Below are 22933 nucleotides of genomic sequence, written 5' to 3'. Positions count from 1 at the left end.
CTGATGTTTTATGCCAGGCTCTAAAGGAGGACTCTGGCCTCTGCCTATGGAGGCTGGCTGGTGTCATGTCATGTACATCGAGCTGGTCACAGGGAAACTGGGTTCTAGGTCTTTTTCTCTTTAGTAGTGCCACCTTGGGAAGTCACTGCACATTTAGGGGGCCTCAGCTTTCTCATCTGTAAAACAATCAATTGGATGAGGAGATCACTAAGAATCCTTTAAACTTCAAGGTTCTGTGATTAACAGAATTCATTTCTTAGTAGGATGACAGAGTTAAAGCACCTTAGCACCTAATATTATCAGGCATTGGCTTAGAAACTGAGGATAAGAGTTCTCTATATTTGTGAACTTGGTGGAAGTTGAGAAGGATGGCAAAAGAGATAGAATGGATGTAAAAATATGAGTAGATGTTTGCTTTAATTTGAATAGCCTCTCTTTTTGTTTGTTTGTTTTGTTTTGTTTTGTTTAGTGCTCTGAATAGGAATAGGAAAAAAAAAAGGTTAGTATTTACTGGAATTGCTATTTTTAGGTCATTCAGGGTTAGTGACAAATTTCAATTGTCACACATAAGAGGTCTTACTTACATAAACAATTTTTACACAGCTTGTGTAAACACAAGAAACCAAAAGCCCTAACTGCTGTTTGCTTCTCACGGGTTCAAACTGTCACTTAACTCTATAAAATATTTGGCTTTAGAATCCTAACAGTCTTTAGCTATTGTCCCAAGCAAGGTAAATTATCTAGATAGCTAGGACAATGATGAGTTTCAGGCTGTATTTATCGTACCTTTAAAAGCAAACTAGATGCCACCAAACAGCTTAAAGGAATGAGAAGAAAGCACATGACCGGAGGGCACACGGACACAGGACTTGGAACTGTCAGGGCACGTACCTGTCGGAATGAATGCCGTGTGTTGCTGCAGCTGTGCACTGGTGAGAGCCTGCTGGTAGTGCAAGACGCTGGGATTAAAGACGGTGCTGGCACCGTTGCTTTTTTCAAGTGCTTGTCTCTTTGGTAAAGGATGAAGAGCACCAGGAGGAAAGGCCTGTAAGGGAGGAAGTGGATAAGATACGTGTAACTCAAAGTGAGCACACCTTCAGCGTCCACAGAGATCATCAACTGCAGCATACTTTTAAAAAATGACAGCTAAGGAGATGCGTCTGCCATGCACCTTAATTTAAACAGCGGCAAAGTCGAATGAGTGAGAGTTTGTTACCGAGAGCAAAGCATGATTTCTGTAATCCAAAACGGTAGCATCTTAACTAAGGAAAAGAAAAGCTATCAAGCAACAACAACGAAAAATGACTTCAGCTTTTAAAATGAGTTAAACTAGTCTAAGGGGGGAAGGAAGCATTTGTGTTATTATTAATACCTATTCTTTTCCTTAACAAAGTGGCAATTTCTTGAATTTAAAGGTTAATTAGAATTATAATGAGCATTTTTCCAAGCCAAGTAATTTAAATTTGCTTCACTCTTTTGGAAAAGGTATTAAAATTTGTTAGGATTAATTTATTCCACATATTACATATGAAAATGAGATGGCTAAACACCTTATTGAATTTTTTTCATTAATTAATAATAATGATTGTTTGCAACCAATATTTTACAAGTAATACAAATCTCAGATGGTTCTCTGAAAAGCTACATGCAAAGCGAAAGGTGAAAGGTCAAAGTACCAGGTCTACAGATGCTTCGAGAGGTCGCTTCATTGCTTTGGCAGTCGACTGAGTCTTTTAATAACAGGCAGCGAGCACATGATGGCAGTGGGCCAATGGGATTCAAGCGAATTAACATACAGGTAAACAGCAAGCAGAGGTGCATCATGGGAACGGCATTGCATTGTGGATAGGTGAGAAGGAAAAAAATATTCTGAATGCAATATACAACGTACAAAACACTAGGCATGCACAACAACAAAAATGTTCTCTAAAGAAATGAATATTACACCTTAAATTAGTATTGAAGCAAAAATGCATCTACTATACCTTAGTTAAAAGCATATAAGAGAGTAAAATATAGATGTTTGAAATTCAGGAAAGTTAATTAAAACAGCAGCTTGCATACACACCATAAGCATTTTTTACATTGCTTCAGAAAAAAATGCAAAACTTTTAAGGGCCACAGGATTGAAGAACTTCTGATAAGTTAGTTTTCAAATATAAAACAATGAATGCACTACGTATAACATCCAAGTTATAAGATCCAAGTTGAAAAAAAAGATAATATCTTTAACTTTTATAAAAATAATTTTTAATGAAGATCTAGCCTAACAAAATGAAGCGGCAAACTGAGACAAACAATTCAGGCAAAAAAATATTCAAACACAAGATTATTTAGGCAAAACTGTTTGGGTTTGGATCTTAATTTTTTTGTCTGAATTATGTGGATAATTGTCTCAGTTTTTCTCTTCACTTTGCTAGTGTGGATCTGGTAACGTGGAATAAGGTTCCAAGCTTAACAGGTTTTGAATTTGCATGGTAGGTTTCTCAAATGTCCTGCTTTTATTCCATCATATGGTTTCTAATGACTAACTTATCATCCATTCTGTTTTCCACCACATTTGAAATTTTAATTCAATTTATCGCGAACAACTTACCAGATTACACTAAGAAAATACCCTTTAACGGGTATTTAGTGTCCTCAGGTATCAAAATAATTTATACTTAATAATTCTAGTCGTACTTTTAAGTATAATCAGTGACCAACCCAGTTAATGAGATGTGGGAAACTCTTGGCTAGAACAAGTACAATAGCTAAAAATAGCAAACAGCTAAAAGAGCAAAGAACTGCTTGGACTATTAGAAGTCAAATAATATCTTTAACTTATAACCATACTTGTGGGCAGATAGTTTCATTTAAACAGCTGAAATAATAATAAATATTGATTTAGACCATGATGAAAAAATTTTCCTGTTCCTTGATAACTGTTGTAAAAAAAAATCTAAAAATTTTATGATGGAATTCTATGAAAATAAAGAAATTCAAAGGAATAGCTCCAATGCAAACAAAAGAAATGAAATACCCATTTTCTATGTTTAGCACAATAGGTAAATCCCTAAGGTTTGCACAATAAATACAAAATGTTTTATTCTAAAGTTCCGAGTTACAGCTATGGCATTTGAAAGAAAATGGGATAGTATTTAACCCTCAAAATGGGAAACAATGAATGGTATCTTCCTTGGCCAATAAAGAGCGGTTCATCATCATTTGAAGACTCAGGATTAAAAGTATGGAGGTGATAGGAGGTAAAGGAAAGAGCTAAGGGTGGAGCGGGGTGGAGACTAGCAGTAAAGCAGAAAGGACTATAGATAGAGGAGAGGCTTAGAATGGCCAGTGGAGAAGCTGCTTTGGAAGGCAGTCTGGATAGAGGCCATCACATAATATGAAATCATTGTTCTTCAGGCAGAATTGTGAACATTTTCAAAACCCAACAAGCTTCACAATGAGAAAGCTTCTTTGAATATTCTTTCCTCAAATGTCAGTTTGCCATGATGTAACTTTCATGACACCATTTTTGTTTAAAGTCTTTCATTCCTGTATAGTTTTACACTGCTAGATAATGCAATTTTTAAAAATTAAAAAAATTTTTTGCTTGTATTAGTCTGTACTAACTACATAAAGCTGCATAGCCTGTTCTCATAGAGTACACTAACAACATTAACTGGATGGTTAAACCCAAAATCATTTTGGCCTCAACTTTCTGGTTTCAATTCTTTCCTTCACTTTTCCAGTCTGTGAGAGTTATAGAACAAATCTGCTATTGGGTTGATCTTTTCTGATATGCTAACTAGAAGAGTGATTATGTCTCCACAGGCTGGTATTTATGAGCAAAATTTTGATTTAACAGAGCATCATTTAATGAAGTCTCCAAGTAGAAAAAAGAAATATTAAATAGTTCTCCTTAAGATCGACACCTGAAAGGTTAATGTTCTCTTTTTTTCCAATCTTAGTTTGATGAAATGCAATTTTGACAGAAATTATAATAAACTAGGAATTTAAAGAAGCTGAGAGCCCTAAACTGAGCTGGACAGTGACTGCATTTCCCTTTCTACCACTCCTTATTTGGGGTTTTCTTTACTAAATGCAAATATCTTGTCTCTTCAAGGAAACACTAAGGTCTTGGAGGGTCGAGTGTACATATTAATATCTTGCCCACCTCACACTTTGAAGCACATGGGTAGAATGTTTTTAAAAAACTGTATGGATGAATAATCGTGTTCTAATGTGGCTTTGTAGTACACAGATGTTCCGTTTTAGAGGGTATTATGTGGCTGCAGGCATATGTTTACCTATATTGAAAGATCTTCAGGCTTAAAATAGACCTGAGCGATCCCGAAGCCCGGTGCATCTTGGGAGCTTCCTTAGGCACCTATGCAGAGAACGAGGTTCTCTTTAATTGAGCCCCTACTGTGTGCCAGGCACTGGGCACCCATTCTTGCTGGCTTCACCAACATTTCTGATCCTTTGCCCCCTCTGGGCTTTCTCCAGCCTTATATACATACAGCCAGGCTTTTCATTTTCTGGATCAAGGAGCAAGCCAACTTCAAGCCAAGGCAAGCCAACCAAGGGCCCGGCATTAGAGGCAAAGACCAAACCTGAGGAGTCAGGAAATGCTGACGACAGTAATCAGAGCTGCCACTCGAATGTGGAAGAAAAGGATGTGGACAAGTAGGATGGGATTCAAAGTTCCTGTACATGTTTTCTTGAACAACTGAAACTTATCTAGCTGATGGCAGCTGGTCCTGTTTCCTTTTACAAAATAAGTATCTCCTGGTGTAGCCCCATTTTGGTGTGTGTGTGAAGAAGGACTGCTGACTTGAAGATCAGATACCTTTGTGTTAAAATTACCAAAGAGAAGCTCTGTCTGCTTATTCTTACATTTGAAAAATTCTGATGAGGATGATGCTCATGTTTTAAGAGGCAGTGCAAAAGAATAGGCCCTAAAGGAAAGAGATGTCTCTTTTTCTGGAATCAAAGCTTTAGATTCCTTTTCAGGTCCAGTTAATCCAGAGAAGGGGAAATCCCGGACAATAATAAAAATTGCACTACAGAAATTCTTGGTGTTCAGATATGGAACCCAGGTGAATGGAATACTAATATCTTCTGACTGCAATCATCACTCCCATTTGTTCTTTTAAATAAGGAAATAATAGTTTTTCTTCAGTGTACCGAGTAATCTTGCTATGAGAATAAGAATACTTGGACTTCATCCAACTGCAACTAGACTGGTTTCAAATGAGCCTCTCACTTCAACTAAAAAGACATGACAGATTCAGTAATTTTCATGTCATTGTCAGAAAGAAGCTGACGCTTTGTTCTGAAACTACATTCCTTTGGGTTGTCTTTGACGGTGTTGCAAGATCACCTGAAGTATCAGAACTCCAAATCTGGGCACAGGGTAACAATCTAGGAAACTATGGTAACTAAATATACTGACATCCACTGCAACAAGGTCTGTGCATCTTGATGAAAATGATGTGAAAATGCACAGAAAGGCACATAGAGGAGTCGAATCTTGCTTTAAAGATACCGGGCTGTTTGTGTAAATGGCCATTTCTTCTCTTATCTCCATCAACCCAGGTCATCTACCATTGACATATTCTAGGTGCACTGTTCCTTCAGTGATTGAAGAACATACTGACTGCAGATGTTAGAACTGGTACTTCTAGGTAACAGCCGGATAAATCAAGGCTCAGATAAATTCAGGGCTCAGCTGTAAAGGTCACTATTAGTACCAGTGTTTTCTTGTATTTAACAGGTATTTGAGGTATAGGGACTAAGTTTTTCATAGTCCCAGAACCTCATCTCATATCCCAGTGGCCAGAGATGGCCATCGTGATCCGGGCTGAGCCAATCACGGCATGCTATTACTCTCACCACAGGACAACCACCAAAATGACCCTGGTGGCTCATTTTTTTGTTCCTAATTGGAGATGGTATAGATACTATTTTTGTCTCTTGTCAGGAAATGTAAGAATGTGTCCCTACAGGTGTCCAAAGCCATGGCCAGTGTTGTTTGGAGAAGCTGATCTTAGAGAATGGAGCTGATATACCAAGAGGAGCAGAAAAAAAGAAAAGAGAGAGACCTACTGGTTTTCAAGTTTCCGGATCCATCTACCCCTGAGCCCTATTTTACCGCTCCTCCCTTGGAGGGCACTAAATGATCTAGTGAAGTTTTTGTCTCTTGCAGCCAGAGTTCTAACTAGCCTTGGGGGTATCCTTGATACCTAGTTATGATTTATAACATTCGCTTAAGGTAAAAACGTGTTCTTTGTGCCCAACGATCAACACACCAGTTAGAATAAATTTGGGCTGGCCTGAAAGAATGATTACAATGAAAAACATTTTACTTCTCGGTAGGATGAGATCTTCACTAAGTGGATGAAGATGGATTCCACACTGCAGAAGTGTATAGAAGACCTCATTTGCTCTCTAAAAGAATTCCTTTTTCATCAGCATTAAGTGACCAATTTATTCTCATCTCCCCTACAGGTCCCTCACCCCCTGCACCTAATTATAATCAGTTTTGAAAACCACTCTTTTATGAGAACAAAAAGGGGAGAATTTATCTATATTGTCCTGACTCTCTCATGTGGATGCATACATTCCCACATATATAGAAACTCACAGAAAAATCACTGTTATGTCCAGTGATGAAAAAACACTAAAGGGACGAGGACTCTGAGAAGAAACAGTGAGAGAGATGAAGGACTCAGTGCTCAAGATACTTGGGAATAAGCTGAGATTGGAAAGGTGTGAATAAGCACACAGGCCACACTAAGCGGTGATGATGTTAAGGGCAGGCTCTGTGCCTTCCTCTCTGCATCCCTGTTGCTTGTCACTGGGCCAGGCCTTATAAACGTTTGTGGAGGGAATTCCCTGGCGGTCTGGTGTTTGGGACTCTGTGCTTTCATGCCGAGGGCCCAGGTTCAATCCCTGGTCAGGGAACTAAGGTCCTGAAAGCTGCGTGGTGTGGCCAAAAATAATAAAAAATAAAACGAATCATTCTCTAAAAATATAAAATAAAATAAAATGAATCGTTCTCTAAACAAAAAAATTTGTGGAAAGAATGTTGAGTAATATGAACTTGGTGTATAACAGCTACCCTTGCATTCTGATCAGGCATTAGTGTATGAAGTGGTGGTCGCTAGTTAGAACAATGTGTTTTAAACTATACCTTTCGTATCTGAAGCCATATCTATCTTTCTCGAGGGATGACTGGCCACTGAGTCTTTCCTGCCCCCCTCCACCCTGGACCCCATTATGCATTTCCATTGTGTCATGGAGGAGCAGTATCACTGTCCCTAAACTCCAAGCTCCCCGAGGGCAAGGAAAGCTGCCTAATTTATTTTTTCCAGCCGGCAAGTGCCTGATGCACGGCAGGTCTCATATGTTTTGAATGAATGGATGCCCAGTGCCTATCATATATTAAAACAGACTTCTGTCAAGCCAGAGATCTCACATGAAAACAAATTAATTCTACAGGCCAGTGCAGTGGTTCTCAAACTTTGCTGCACACTGGGATCAACTGGGAGCTTCTAAAGAAAGAAAGAAAGAAAGAATAAAGAAAGCAAGCCCCTGCCCAGGCCACATCCAAACTAATTAAATAAGAAACTTGGGGGAAGGGACTGATGTTAGAACCTTTCAAGATCCCTCAGGTAATCCCAGAATACAGCTAAATTTAAGTGTTCTAGGTAGGGGCTTCTCAAATGTTACTGTGTATACAAAACACCTGGGGATATTTTAAAATTTGTATTCAGAGCCCAAAGGTCTGGGGTGGGGCCTGAGACAGGACAGTGACTCAGGGACCTGAGGCTGGGTTCCAGGACTTCTTTTTTTTTTCCAAGCACCAGCCCTACAGCTCCATCTTCAGCTGTTTCATGACTTGATGTTCTGCATAAAATTTCGTTTAGGGAGAGAGAGTTCGCAGCGTAGCCTTTGTGATAAGTGACAGAAGAGGGACAAAAGATGGGGGTAGGGAAAAGCCGGGCAGCGGGGGCCGCCGGCCGAGGGCTCCTGGCTCCGGACTGCCGTCTCGGGAGCGCTGCGGCTGATGCGCAGCAGCCGCCGCAGGCCTCCCGCCCTGTTTCCCTCTCTCTCTGTCTCTGTCTGTCTGTCTGTCTCTCTCTGTTTCTGGGCCGCCTCCCTGGTCCTTCCCGCTCTGCGAGGAGCCCGGGCCGGTCCCGCCCGTGTCAGGTCTCCGAGCAGAACTGGGCGTGGGGAAGGGCGCTCGCACCCGCCCCGCGTTCCCTGCGCCCGCCTGAGAGATTTACTTATTGTGCTGCAGAAGGGAAGGAGGGAGGGACAGAACAGAACAAAACAAAACAAAACGGGGGCAACCGAGACAGGACGTAGGCAGCGGAGCAGCGGGAACAGCAGCCGTCCCCCGCTCCCAGCGGTCTGGGGAGCGTGCGCGTCCCCGCGCGGAAGGCGCGGCTCCGGGCTCGCGGGCCGGGGAAGGTGCGCGGCGCGCGCGCCCCACTTACCATGACTGTGGCCGCGGCCGCGGCTGCCTGGGCGGCCACCGCGGCCTGGTTGGCTTGGTGCTGCGCAGCTTTGATTTTGGCCTGCAAGTGTGCAGGAGGGTGAAAATATTTGCATTTCTCCCTCATGCAACGCCCCTTTATGTAATCCATACAAACGGTTACGGTGTTGTCGTTTGTGTCGATCATGGTGCTGTCAGCGGGGTGTGCAAAGCGGCAGTCAGTCTCTCCCCGGGCACAGTTTCCTCGCTGGAACTCCCTGCAGACCTAGGACATGGGGAGAAGAGCACACGATGCAGAAGGAGGCCCCAGGGCCGCCGGGAACTACCTCTGCGAGCGCAGGCACAATGTAAAAAAAAAAAAAAAAAGAAAGAAAAGGAATAAATGCCTTTCCTTTCTTTTAATGGTGGCTTTTGTGCCATTTACAACATAAACATTCGATTATCCAGGACTCAAGTAACTGGAATCCCGGGCAAAATAATTTGAGTTTTACTTCCCCCTCTTTTCTGGGGTGAGAATCTATATTAAGAAAGTCAAAATCTGCAGTTAAATCAACAAGGCCCCCATTGTTCTTGGGATTTATTTATTTATTTAGAGAAGGAAAGGAGGGAGGGAGGGAGGGAAGGAAGGAAGGAAAGAAAGAATATTTTATATATATATATAGTAATTTGGAGATTTTATATACGTGTGTGTATATATATATATATACACACACACGTATATAAAATTTGGACGTCTATATATAGCCACATCTACTATGACAACTCTGGGATTTTACAGGGTTTTTACATGGAGGGATTATTTCACCAAAGATCAAGCCACAAGGTCATTGCTGCACAACTGCTAAAAGCACAAGGCGACGTGAGGAACTTGTTTCTCCTCTCTGAGGATGGGGAGTGGGGCTGGAGTGAACGTGAATACTCCCGTTTTCCCATAGGTCTGTCCTGCTCCATAAAGCTGATGTATGCTTATACTCATAAATTAGAAGAACTACGATATCTAAGACACCAAAACTTTCATTTAAGTCACAATATTATTATTTCTGACAGCACAGAAAGAAGGTAAAAATACAAAATAAAACGGAGAGAAATATGGGAAGAGATAAAGGGAAAGAAGTAAAAGGAGGGAAGTAGAATAGAGTTTGAAGTGTTGATGTATTGTTTCTTTTTTTATTCCTTAATCCTTAATTATCCTGAAATCTCAAGTAACTGCAATGCTCCATCCTCTGAGAATTCTCGTGGATCAGGAGTTTACTGTTTAAAGAAAATTTTCTTTGGAATTTAAAGAGTATTCTTAACCTTGCCCTAAATACCGATAACGTCAAGTAACACAAATAACATATATACATAATACTTATATTTATAAATATCATTATCAGGGAAGAATTACTAGTAAAATTGTAAGTTATTTTCTTCTCAGGCTCCACATCCAAAGTTGATGTGCTCAAGTGGTGGTTCACATCTTTATCATTAGTGACATTACAGGAAGGGTCACTGACATGACATTTGAGCCTTGTGAGAGTCAAAAGTACTTGGGAAATACAGTTTCACTGACCAGTGACCAAGCGAGTTTAAAGGGTAAACAGATAAATCACAAAATTTTTAATTGTTTCATTCTACTTTGGATATTATCCAACATTCCTTCTTTAGCTCATAAAATGTACAAAATAAAAATTACTAAACTGTTCCCACAGATTCTGAGTATGCCTCCCTCTGTAAGTGGAATGACTCCAGGCTAAGACTGCATTGGGGTGTAGAGTAGCCATCAGGCATTTACCAAGGGGCTCTGTGTGCAGCTGACTTCATTCCTGGTTTGAAATGAATTGCAAGCTGCTTTGCTAAAGTCCTCGTGAATCAGTTTTACATATGTCTTTGTCTACCAATCCTGTTGGGAAGGACAACTTGTTCCCAACTCAGCTGATTTAATTTGTTTTCTAAACCACACGGTCACGTACTGAACACGAAACCTTCATGGGTCCACCAGGTGGAGCCCCAAACACTTTTCCAGTCCCATGAAAGGTCTGTTCAGTATTCACAGGGTTAGTCTTGATCAAAACAGTAGCGATGGAGTTTATTGTCTTTTCATTTGGGGATCTATGTACTCCAGATGGAAGCTGATATTAGGCAGCATTTTATCATTTTCAATATTTATTGGGTAAATATTTAAACAAATGCTCATTGAAAGAACATTCTCAAATGATCCAAGATAAAGCACAGTGTACATCCTAACCATACATATATATCACCTAACAACTAACTGATGGTTGGATTAAAGGAACTCTTTGAAAAATCTGTCAGACTCTTTACACACCCATATAAAATGCTCTATTAAATGTCATAGGATACAGTAGTTAAGATAAATGGATGAATGCCCTAACTGATTAAAGAGAAATTTTACCTAGTAAAGTACAGGTGAGCTGGTTTGACTCATGACTTAAGAATTATGTTTTAGAAATATATGAATTTTTAAACTTTTTATTTTATATTGGAGCATAGTTGATTGACAATGTTGTGATAGTTTCAGGTGTACGGCAAAGTGATTCAGTTATACATACACATGTATCTATTCTTTTTCAAATTCTTTCCCCATTTAGGTTGTTATATAATATTGAGCAGAGTTCCCTGTGCTATACAGTAGGTCCTTGTTGGTTATCCATTTTAAATATAGCAGTGCGTACATGTCAACCCCAAACTCCCTAACTATCCCTTCCCCCCACCCTTCCCCCACTGGTAACTATAAGTTTGTTCTCTAAGTCTGTGTTTTCTTGACTTTTGTAGATCACTGGAATTTAAGTTAAAGAAAATATCCCAAATCAGTAATTAGATTTTCCCAGGCTCCAGTTCCCCGTTTACCTATACATAACTGGGGCTGATATCCTGGAACATGCTAGAGCAGCCATACTAGTTCTTCAAATACTGAAATATGATCATACCACTTGGTCAGTAGTCACAGTCCTACGTCCTCCCACCCCTGTCCCTGAGTGTCCCCCTTGTCCTGGCTGCTGGCCTCCTAACCTGCCCGTTACCAGACCTTTCCAGGATCCAGCAAAGGTTCACGCCTGGAACAGCTGGAGCCCTTGGGAGCCATCTTCGTGGCCTGCATAGTGATTGATTCAATGTTCCACTGGTCATTACATATTTTGCCCCTGAACACACATTCCACACAACAGATTTTTGTTTGTATTAAACTTATTCTTTTCCCACAGACTAATTTCCTTTATACTTGACCTTAAATTCAAACAATAGAAGTATGAATGCATGCCTTTTAGGTGAATGTGTGTGCATGGTGGTTTTGCAAGACTGAATTAATATCTTACAAGCATTCACTTACACAGAGGTATAGTTCTACCACAAATGCATCTCAAACCACAAATATAATTGAAGTACCTCCAGTTTGTCAGTCCTGAGAAGTTTCTGAGTTGCAGTTGAGCCCGGAACAGTGACAGGTGGACTTCCGGGAACAATAACAGGTGTGGTGGGTAGAATTTCCGTTGGGACTAACCCAACTCCAGGGGTTACCGGTGCTAAGTAAGGAGCAAAGCTAATCGCCGTATTTGTCCCTATTGCGGGACCTACAGGAAAAGTGGGCTGTTAAAGGAAGATAACACAAGACAAAGATTCCTTTAGAATAAAACTTTTAAAAATCACCAGCAAGTGTCATTTGAGCAAAATTCATTCATTGCATACAAGACTCTTTATGTTAATTGCATAGATCCATGCTGAACTGTGAAAATTCATTAAGCTTCTCTGTTTTCTGCTTAATAAAAATGAAGTCCATACAGATCCTCTCTTCCCCAAACCATACAAACACATGGGAGAACATCATAGAAACCTAACTACAGGGACCAGGTGAAACTTTTATTCCCATGAAAGTGTTCTCAAGAAAAGAATAAGTTCACCCTAATTGCTCATCATTCCAAACTATTGAATGTTACAACAAGAAGGCAGTAAAACTTAGGGAATGCTGACTCATAATCTTTGATTTCTCCTACGTGTCTCTCAAAGGGAGAGGAAGAAAGAAAAACACTTGACTATAGACTGATTTTCAGACTGACCAAGTTTATACACTCTCAAAAAGTGGGGATTATTTGGTATTTTATTTTGCTCGGGTTTACCAGTATGTTTCCGTATTCTATCACTAGCATATATAACCCCAAAATTCTTAGGCAGCTTACATCTAGACCTGCTATTTCTTGCTCTAGCTCAACTATGTCTAGATCCAATCTTCCTTTCCTGAAAGGTTGGACAGAAGGGCTTGAGCTTTTCCATTGGCCATTAAAAGTTGCTTTGGTTTCCTAGGTCACAAAATCAACGCAGCAGTGATGAAGGTATAGAGTTCCTCACTAAACTTCTCGATCACTATACTCTGTGTCCAAAAGAAGTATATTAGAGGGTTGACGGGATGATTGTTTTCAAAAGCTTCACCTGAAAATATGCCTTTCAGAAAGGAAATAATGCACATTTAAGGGAACAACAAACTTGGCTTCACTTTTTTTTTTTTTTTGCGGTACGCGGGCCTCTCACTGTTGTGGTCTCTCCCGTTGCGGAGCACAGGCTCCGGACACGCAGGCTCAGCGGCCATGGCTCACGGGCCCAGCCGCTCCGAGGCACGCGGGATCCTCCCGGACCGGGGCACGAACCCGCGTCCCCTGCATCGGCAGGCGGACTCTCAACCACTGCGCCACCAGGGAATTGGCTTCACTTTTAAAGAGCCAATGTTAAAAATGTACATTTACGAGAACAACAAACTTTTGCTTCACTTTCAAAGAGCTGATGTTAAAAATTTAAGATGCTAAAGATTTTTCTTAGAATAAACTTTGCACTGAATTGGATCTGAATAGTTTTTGTTTGTTTTTAGTTATTGGATGACTTTTACCCTATTTATTTTTAGGATATTTTAGGTATTTGCAATCACATGTTAATGCAATTTTCTCATATTGAACTATGTGGTTGGCCATGTCATGCTACTTCTCTATTTGTACATTGTGGGTAACATTCTTGTTGTCTATTTATAGCTCTGAGTTGTTGAACATATGGGAAAAATAATAATCTGTGTGTATTACGTTTTTTGTTGACAGCAATAATGGAAAAATATCTTTTACAAACGATGATGTTAGAAAGCAGTGAATTATTGATAGTTTGTGCGGGGAGTTCTTGGAGAGGCTGAAAGGCTTCACTGAAGTGGCTGGTCGGGGGAGGGATGGAAGAGGTGATTCTAATGGTCTTAGAGGGCTGCCGCTGCACTCTCACGAGGGGCCCTTAGATCTTTATGGCTCCGACATAAAATTCACTTTGGGGGAAAGTTGCTTCATGAGGTCTTAACATGGGAAATTGATGGCAGTTAGGAGTTTTTTTCTTCCTTGACTTTCTACAGAGTTTTATACATGAATGTTTTCCATTTTCAACCCATTTGAGTCATAATTATAGAACGTTGTGGTTTTCAGTAACTGTAGCTTTTATAATTTAGTACTGTTGAAAAGAAGCCAAGTGATTTAAATGGTATAAGGGCTCTATAATGTTAGGATTTAAGAAAATCAATTCTGAAAGGTCATAAATCACAACAGATCAGTGATTCAAAGAACCAGCTATATCAGAAATGCCTGAGGGGAATTTCATAAATAGAGATATCACAAATTCTGACTCAATATGTCTGGGCAGGGTCCTTGAGATTTGCATTAAAAAAAACTTACTACATGATCTGATGTGCACCCCAGTTTGGGGACAACTGTCATAGATGAGGAGTGAAAATAAATATTAGGAAAAACCAGTACTAGTAGTATAATTTAATCTAGAGGCTAATGATTGAAGTAAACATTTAGAAATTAGAGCCCTCCCCACATCTCCATTTTTGACTTTCTGTTGGAGCAAATTCCCAACCTCCCTCCCTTTTAGATAATTTGAAGCCTGGGTCAGTGTAGGGACACACATTCAGGTTGTACCTTGACTGTCAGTGGGCTGTCAGAACCTCAAAACCCATTTCCCAAAACCTTTTTGCATATCAACAAATCTCTCGCCATTAGCCAAATTTTGTTCCTTGTTCATCTAATTTAATGGTCGAAAAGGAACGTTGCAGTTCGTTTTATTGATGTTAGCTGTAATATAGGTCACAGAGAGTATTATTTAAAAGTAAAAACACAATTACTAGACAAAGGGAGACAGGAATTCAAAATCCTGAGCTCGGCCAGTTATTAATCTTTACCCTGGGCAGGAGATCAACCTCTCTGAACTTTAGTTTTCTCATCTGCAGAAGGGAAGTAAAACTACTTAGCTTCAAGACTTGGGCTGAGCAAGGTGTTAGTTCTGTCTTATAATACTTCGCATGGTTGGAACGCAAGAAATAGCAGCTATCATTAGTAGTGTAAAAATCAGTATTAATAAAGGTTTTTTCCCCCAAATTGTCCATTGTTCTATAACAGGAATGTAGTCAGGATAGCAATATAATAATAGAGGTATAAAATCTTACTAAATGATAGCAAATATCTTCTTTATTTTGAAATATAGGTTGGGAAAGTATGTATTTTCTTTCATGTGAAAGTTAAAAGTTCATAGGCTTTATGAAGATAGATTCAATTAGATATTTTCTCTTTTTTTGTCTAGAGTGTTTTCTGTTGAAGTTGAATAGTAAAAAAAATACAGTTATGGTAATTTTCAGAGATGGGCACTATATTATTATTATTATCATCATTGACAGTAATACCTTACATCTGTGAAAGGTTCGGCTGTTTTCAAAGCATTCTCACACACTGTGTCTTCTTTAATCTCCTCAATACCCGCGAGAAGCAAGCGTGGCAGCGAGAACTGCACAGTCTTCAGGTGAAAGCAATTTAGAGTAGAGACCACGTGGATTCCCCAAGGTCAGCGCTGCCGAGGCAGAGTCAAGGCAAACTACCCAGGACCCCTGGCTCCCAGTCTGGGGCTGTTTTTACTCCTCTGCACTTATTAGATTTCGTTGGTAATTTCTTAAAACAGAAGAGGGAACAAAAACACGAGCTGCCCTTACAGACATAAGCGTACAGAGTGAGCATCGGCGGGGAGCCGTGTCCCACCGTCAGCCAGGGCCTCCCTCAGGCAGGAGGTTAGGGCTGCTCTGAACAGCTGCCTGGAAAAGTGGGTCTCAGATCCTGCATTCAAATTAAAGTCTCCAGGTGGAGTTGAGGCTGATGTCTGAACTTGAGTCTGAGTTGGTAGCTAAGAGAAGGGCAGGTGACTCTGCTCCTGGAAGGCCACGAGCTAGGGCTTGGGAGAAGCGGCCCTGCGGTTCCCGCAGGAGGGCTGTTGCCAGGTGGTCTGAGACGAGATCCATTTGGTCCTCCTCGTCTCTCAGCACTAACTGCACTGAGAGAGGCCAGAGGACAAGAGCTGCAGAGAGTCTTCTGGAAGAAAATCATGTCCGAAATGCCGGTCTTGGCGTCTTCGCTCTGGACTTCACCCCACCTGCCTGTGTTTCTCGCTCTCCACTCTTCCTTCTCAGTACCTTACAGCAGTAGGTCTGGGTTCAGAGATCACACGCTCACATGTGCACACATGCTCTTTGATATTTTGTAGTGGCGAGGAAGGATCAGGGCTGGGGAGGAATGACTAAGTGGCCTGAGGTATTTTATGGCTCTAAAATGTAGTCAATTGACTTTTTAAAACAAGAGCGTGAGAGCTCATACATTTAGAAAGCTCTGACTTCAAAGGGTAGGTATTTGGCACTCAAACTGAAAGGCCTAAAACATGACATCTCTTAAGCCTTCTCCCTTTACTCCTGGAAGCATCTCTGGAGCACAGAATACTCAACACTAGACCTTGCCCCCAAGGACCGGATTGCATAGGCTCTTGAATCCCTGTCCTACTAGAGGCTACCCACCTGCTGCTTTATCTTGAGTGTACGTGGGAAGGTTGTGTGGGAGGTGAGGGGTTGGGGGCAGTGTGCTGGGAAGGGAAGGGAAGGGAAGGAAGAATTGCTGTTACACTCTGTTAGGAATTGGAGAAAGAAAAACTGGTAGGAGGAATAAGGTGAATGAGACTTTTGAAATGTAATGAATTTGAGACAGAAGAGGAAAGAACAGTTTGCATTTTCATTCATTCAGTAAATATTCATTGGTGGTACAGACATGGTGCCAGAACACTGTGTCTACATTTATTGAACTTAAACCCTAATGGGGAAGGACAAAGAAATAAAATGACAATTCATTTTTATGGATAAGCAGAAATGAGAAGGCCTCACTGGTAATGACAGAGATTGGTGGTGGGTCGCAGGGGATAGAGTTGGAGTCCTTATGAATAAGATGAAGTTAAAACGTGAAGAGTAGTAGGAAACTTCCAGCAAAAGCAAAGGCCTGGAGGCAAACAAGAGCTCTGTGTGTTCACAGAACGGAAAGTTTGGTTTGGTCTCAGTGGACAAAGGAAGAGTGGCCCAGAATGAGTTGGTGAGCTGGGAAGGGACATGATCACAGATGACACTATAGATAAAGTCAAGGTTACATGTTTAGGCTTTGTCTCCAGTGAAATGGGAAGGTGAAGGGTTGTAAGAAAGGGAGTGATGTGATGCCTTTATGTGTTTAAAGGCAACTGTATGCCGGTTGCTGTGTGCAGGATACATTGGAAGAAAGCAAGAGTGGAACTTGAGAGATTAGGAGGGAACAGCTTATAAAGTATTTTGAAATACTTGGCGGCTCAGACGAGGGTGCTGGGAGAAGAAGTAGATGGACTTGAAGGCACATATGACAGGATTTGCTGATGAACTGGATGTGAGAGAATCTGCTTGGTTTTGGTTTGAAACTGCTGGTTGCACATACTGAGATGGAAGTGTAGTAGAATAAAAAAATGGGTCTTGAACATGTCAAGTTCCTGTGAGAAATTTGAAGGTGAGTCCAGTAGGAAGCTGGATACCTGAACCTGGGACTCAGAGGAGAGGTTTGGACTGGGAACGTGCATTTGGGAGTTCTCAGCCTGTAGATGATTCAGAGCCTCAGAAATGGATGAGACCATGAAGGAGAGGGTAAATGAGAGAGCGGTCCAGCACTGGGAACATCAGTGTATAGCAGCCTCAACATATAACAGAGGAAAAGAATGGGCAATGGAGTCAGAAGAGGAGGGAACGATCAGAGAGCGAGGGGTGCTCCTCGAAGGAGAGATTGATTGCATGTTACTAAGAGGTGGAAAGAGTACAATAAAAGCAGAAGTGCCCATTGGTTTAGCAACATGGAGGTCACTGGTGAGAGATTTCAGTGGATGGGTTCAGGGGAGATGGGAGATAAAGGGAGTGGAAAAAATATGCATAGCTCTTTAGAGAAGTTTACCTAAGAAGGAAACCTAAAAATGGAGGGATACTGGCTACTTTATGTTTATCAATTTCTTTGTCTTAAGCAATTTCTGCATGTATTAATTTCCCGTGTCTGGTCTAACAAATTCGCACAAACCTGGTGGCTTAAACAACATGCATTTATTCTTTCATAGTTCTGGAGGCTGTAAGTCTGAAATCAGTTTCACTGGGCCAAAGTCAAGGCTTTGGCAAGATCATATTCCCTCTGGAAGCTCTAGGGATGAATCCATTCTTTGTCTCTTCCATTTTCTGGTGGCTGCTGGCATCCCTTGGTTAGTGGCCACATCACTCCAGTCTCTGCCTGTACGGGCACATTGCCTTTCTCCTCTTCCGTATGTGTGTCAACTCTCCCTCTGCCTCTCTTATAAGAATGCTTGTGATTGCATTTAATCCAGGAGAATTTCCCCATCTCAAGATGCCTAGCTTAATCACATCTGCAAAGACCCTATTTCCTTGTAAGGTGACATTTACATTTCCAGGTACCTTGAGGGCCATTATTTGGCCTACTACCTTGTATTAGGTCACTAATTCATTCCTGAGACTCTGAAGTTATTTGTTTGTAGAGTTAATGATTTTTAAGTTTATTACATTTTTCATTCTCATTTTTCTTGCAATTTAAAAACCTCTATTAAAATACTTAAGTGTAATATTCCTTCTTCATAGAGTAATTGTGATTATTGTCTTCTAATTAATATATGAGACAATACATAAACATAACTTTCAAAGAAAATTCAACTAATAGTTTATAACAGGAATGGAATTTTCTTATTAACATTGCCATTATTGGGTACCAGGGTCAATCCTTACAAATTCTAAGTAAATAAGTAGTGAATGATTAAAATGATATAATGCACTGTTGGTATGTTGACCTAGGTGGTTCTAAGTTTATTCCCATAGATGTCATTTAATGTGTATAATTAAATTATTTTAGCATTTAGGTAATTTAATAAAATAATTTATACGTGTGTATCAATAAAGAGAACCGTAAATTATACATGTGAATGGTTTTAAGTAGATCCACTTAAACGCCTGTATTTGGTGTTAATGTGTTCAGAACTCTACCTGTGTTGTCCTTACATCTAGGATAGCGCCTACTCATCCTTTAGGATGTACTTATTTGGGACTTCCTTCAGGCAGCCTTTCCTGCCTCATCCAAAATCATAATGCTCTGGGCCTGAATCTTATGTTGTCTTTTCCTTGAGTCTGTCTACACCCACAAGACTGTAGCTGATTTATCTTGGAGTCCCCTGCACCTGCACTTTTTTTTTTTTTTACTCTGGGCAGAGTTGGTTCCTGGCTACTTTGTGCTGCTATTCTTGGGCAGAAACCCGGAGACAAGCAGAATTGCCAACAATCTGCCCAGATTCTCTCCCCTCTTCCTGGACCAAACCCCACCTTCCCCATCTCATCTCATGGACGCACAACAAGAAAATGTAACTCCCTGGTAGCTATCCCTTTTCATTTAGCATCTTTCAATGACATAGAGTTTTCATACAATAAAGACTGATTTTTAAACAATCATCTCTTGTTTATGTACCTTTTTTAAAAAAAAATTTCACTCACTTCACTGGCTTTGTTTTTTAAAAAATTAGCTTGTTTTTGACAAAAAATTTACAAGTGTAAACGAAATTCACTAAAGCCCAGAAATGCACTCCTTTTTCTCAGGGCCTCATTCCTAGAGCAATTTCCAGACCTTTAAGGAAGTACTTTCAAACACTGTGAAATCAGGGAGAAAATATGACAGAGTACTGAACTCCCTGGGCGTTTAATCCTGTGGGCCTTGCCTCAGCTCCTGCACCCTTTGCAGGCCTCTGAGATGGGAGGCGTGGGTGGCTCAGGCAGCCTTCCTTCATGCCTCTGCCAGGCTCCAGGAGGAGCAGACTGCAGAAAGCGCCCTGGTCAAGATGTCTGAGGTCCAGGCTCAGCTCCACAACTGATTAGCTGCAGGACATTGGGTAAATCCACTAACTTCTGTGGTTTCATTTTCCCCTTCCTTAAAATGATACCATTGAACTAAATAATCTATCTGTTGCATTGCTAATAATGTTTTAGGCATCAGAATCTCTTCTTTGCATAGATCATCAATTCATACTCTAAATGAGAACGTAGAACTATCGCCCTTCTAAGATGGTTCAAATATGGAGGTTACTGGTGAGAAATATGGAGGTTACTGTCACTAGTTGGAGTGACACAGATTTCCCAGATATTGATTAGAAATTGTCTTTGCCTACAGTTTCTACATGCGTTTTTCCATTTAAATAATCTTAAAAACCCTATTTTCAGCATCTAGTTAGCTTCAAAGCTATTTGCTTTAATGGTAGCCAAAGAGACAAAGTAGGGGGACACCATTTTAGGTCAACGTGGCCTTGCCTGTACCAACACTTTAATCATCAAGCCCATCATGAGATGCAATGTACTCACCACTGGATGAAGTGGGGTTCCTGGAAACATAAATTGCATCTGCTGGGCAAGCATTGCTGCTGCAGTTTTTTGCTGGATCAAATTGTTCCTCCCGTTAATTTCGAGTTGAGTTTTTAAATGTGTCGGAGGGTGAAGATACTTGCAGTTCTCTCTTGAACAACGGCCCTGGAAGAAAGAGTTTTGGTCTTAGGACTGTCATAAGTAGCTTTCAACTCTGTGGTCAACCATTTCACAATCATTCCTTATATACGAAGGTGTGTATCTGTGTGTGTGCACATGCGTGTGCACGTATGTTTGAACACACAAGGGGTGAATCAGGCATTCGATGATTATCAGCCTTGCTCAGACCTGTTGAACAGAGAAGCGTCCTGAAATGTTGTTGTTTTTAGTGGATTCTAACTCTGACAAAAGACCCTAAGGAAACATGACTGCTGAGAGTAAAGTCGGACCCTTCTAGGCAGTGTGGGAGGCCATCAGAGGAGCATATTTATTGTGACTTATCAAAAGGAAGCTTTGAACTTGCTAAACGTTGGTTTGTGCTGGAGTGATAACAAAATGCGAATAATTATGCGCCACATTTGTGCAGCAGGGAAAGTAATCAGAAGGTCTTGAAATGTGTGCTCCAGCGTGGCTGAAGACAGCCCTAAATCAAATGATTGAAGAAGAGGCGGTGGTAGAATAGGGCAGACATTTCTTAGTAACTGATGCACAGGTGAAATTTCCAGGCATGAACTCAGATAATCACCTACAACAGAGCAGTTTGCTCTAATACACGAAAGCTGCAGCCCATGTCCCTGCCCCAGTCCCGTGACAGTTGTATAAAATTAAATGTCACAATATGAGGTAGTGAAGAGTGTTTACAGCTAAAGGAACATCGGGATGTTAAAGTTGGCAAAGTGAAAAAAAAAATTAATTAGGTGACAGGTGTGCCTAAAACCAGTCTTGAAGAGTAATCACAAATGGTAGTGTTTATACTGAATTCCCAAGTTTTCAAAACTACCAATTGAGAGAATCACGTTGATATGTGAAGTATGCAATTTCTGGAGAAAGAATAACGAACTGTGTTAACCAGTATGGGGACTGTCAGTCTCTAAAGAATTAGTCTTATTTGCAACCAAGAAAAGAGAATATGGGTTTGTTTACCAAATATAAAAGTAATTTTAAAAAGCAAGCTGGGTGGATCTGGGCAAACAAATTTGTTTATAGTCATCCTAATTCTAAACATCTGGAGTTCGCACGCTGCCCCCTGCTCATTTCAGCTGTACTTGTGGTGGCGCAGGCTCCCTCCCAAATGTCAGCCTCCTACACTGCCGCGGAGAAGGGCAGACAGGAGTCCTGGGCTCAGCCTGGTGCTCTGCACTCATCAACCCATGTTAGCAGCATGAGAGGCTGTGCCGCCCTCTGTAGGGAGGACACAGAGGCGGGCACCGGGGACCCCAGAAGGAATTGGTCACGTTTCCGCTAAAGTTATTCTGTAACAATGGGCAAGGGCAGCATGTCTCCTTAGGCTCAAGTTCATATTGTCGATGTTTCATTCAGCATCCTAAGGGAGAAAACAGACATCTTGGGTCAAGTACTGGAAGGTCCACTGTTAAAATACTGGCAAACTGGACCCACAATTTAAAATAATCCACTTTGTTGTACACCTGAAACTAACACAACATTGTTAATCAACTGTACTCCAATACGAAATAAAAAGTTAAAAATAAATAATCCAAGTCAAAGCAGTCTAGAAATCTCTTTCTCTCTCCATCTGCTTCTGTCTGCAGATTTTTAAGGTAAAGTTTTAATCCTAACTTTACTTTGCTCATTGTTTTGTGATGTCCTAGGGTCCCTCCAGCCCTACCAACCTGCTTCAGGCATGTCTTATTTTACTTCTCTTTCTGTCCTCCCTTGACAATTGCCCAAGTCTCTGGATTTTCTAAAATAAAATCTCCAAGAAAGCATTCAGATTGGGCCAGCTCCTAGAGCACAGGAGTATGACCAGCCTATGGACTGTCTGCCTTATGTCAGGTGTCCAAATACATTCTTATCATCTATTGTGGGAGGTGGTCACGGGACGTGGCTACTGCCCATCATCAGGGGTGGAGGAGAATTGAACAGAGTGACATTTCTTGTATAGAGGATAAGTCTCCCCAGGCTTCTGTCTGACAAGCTCAATTCAAACTCTCTTCAAACACAGTCAGTTCACTTGGAAGATGACACCCAGAGAGGCTCATGTATACAGGGTACACATATGGGCCTCTGTGTACAAATGTACAAATGGCCTCATGTGGGGGTTTGGGAAAACAAAGTTCCAGAGAATGGAGTTGGAATTTGTGAAACATCCACACTTCTACCAGTTTGGCTATTCTATTTTGCTCGTTCATATAATTGTCAATTTGATCATTAGTCTTCTAATGTAATGCTTCAGGTAAAAATTTCGATGAGGCTAGAAAAATATGGTTTTTTTGTGAATGCTGTCATCTCTTGATACAACTGGGACTCTTAAGGAACTACATAAACTATTTTCAGCCAATGGAACATGATTTACAACATCGAATTAGTAATTTATTGATGGAACCTTCTTTTCCATGAGAATTAATACAATTTCCTACTGTTCTTACTTACACACTTGGAGTGAGGTATATTACTGATTACCCATGTGCCAGACAATTTATACATGGTTATCTCATTTTCTCCTTATAACAGCTGTAATGATCCCTATTTTACAAAACAGCAAA

General features: G+C 40.7%; 1 protein-coding gene across 4 annotated transcripts in view; it reads right to left on the bottom strand.

Moving 5' to 3' along the window:
* The window catches only part of MBNL2 (muscleblind like splicing regulator 2), a 151713-nt gene that overhangs the window by 33668 nt on the left and 95112 nt on the right, over nucleotides 1–22933 (bottom strand). For 2 of the 4 annotated variants that reach the window (XM_079902854.1, XM_079902853.1), the window contains exons 3-7: nucleotides 20211–20375; nucleotides 11870–12070; nucleotides 8487–8750; nucleotides 1677–1730; nucleotides 892–1045 (exon numbers count right to left, since the gene is read on the bottom strand). In XM_079902854.1, coding sequence (XP_079758980.1) covers nucleotides 892–1045; nucleotides 1677–1730; nucleotides 8487–8750; nucleotides 11870–12070; nucleotides 20211–20375 — 838 coding nt within the window. The remainder of the gene's footprint in view (nucleotides 1–891; nucleotides 1046–1676; nucleotides 1731–8486; nucleotides 8751–11869; nucleotides 12071–20210; nucleotides 20376–22933) is intronic. The other 2 variants (XM_079902856.1, XM_079902855.1) reach the window with 1 other exon arrangement.

This window comes from Stenella coeruleoalba (assembly GCF_951394435.1).
Source record: "Stenella coeruleoalba genome assembly, chromosome: 18".
Lineage (NCBI taxonomy): Eukaryota > Metazoa > Chordata > Mammalia > Artiodactyla > Delphinidae > Stenella > Stenella coeruleoalba.
The sequence above is the reverse complement of the archived record's forward strand: the minus strand, read 5'-3'. Positions and strand labels throughout refer to the sequence as shown.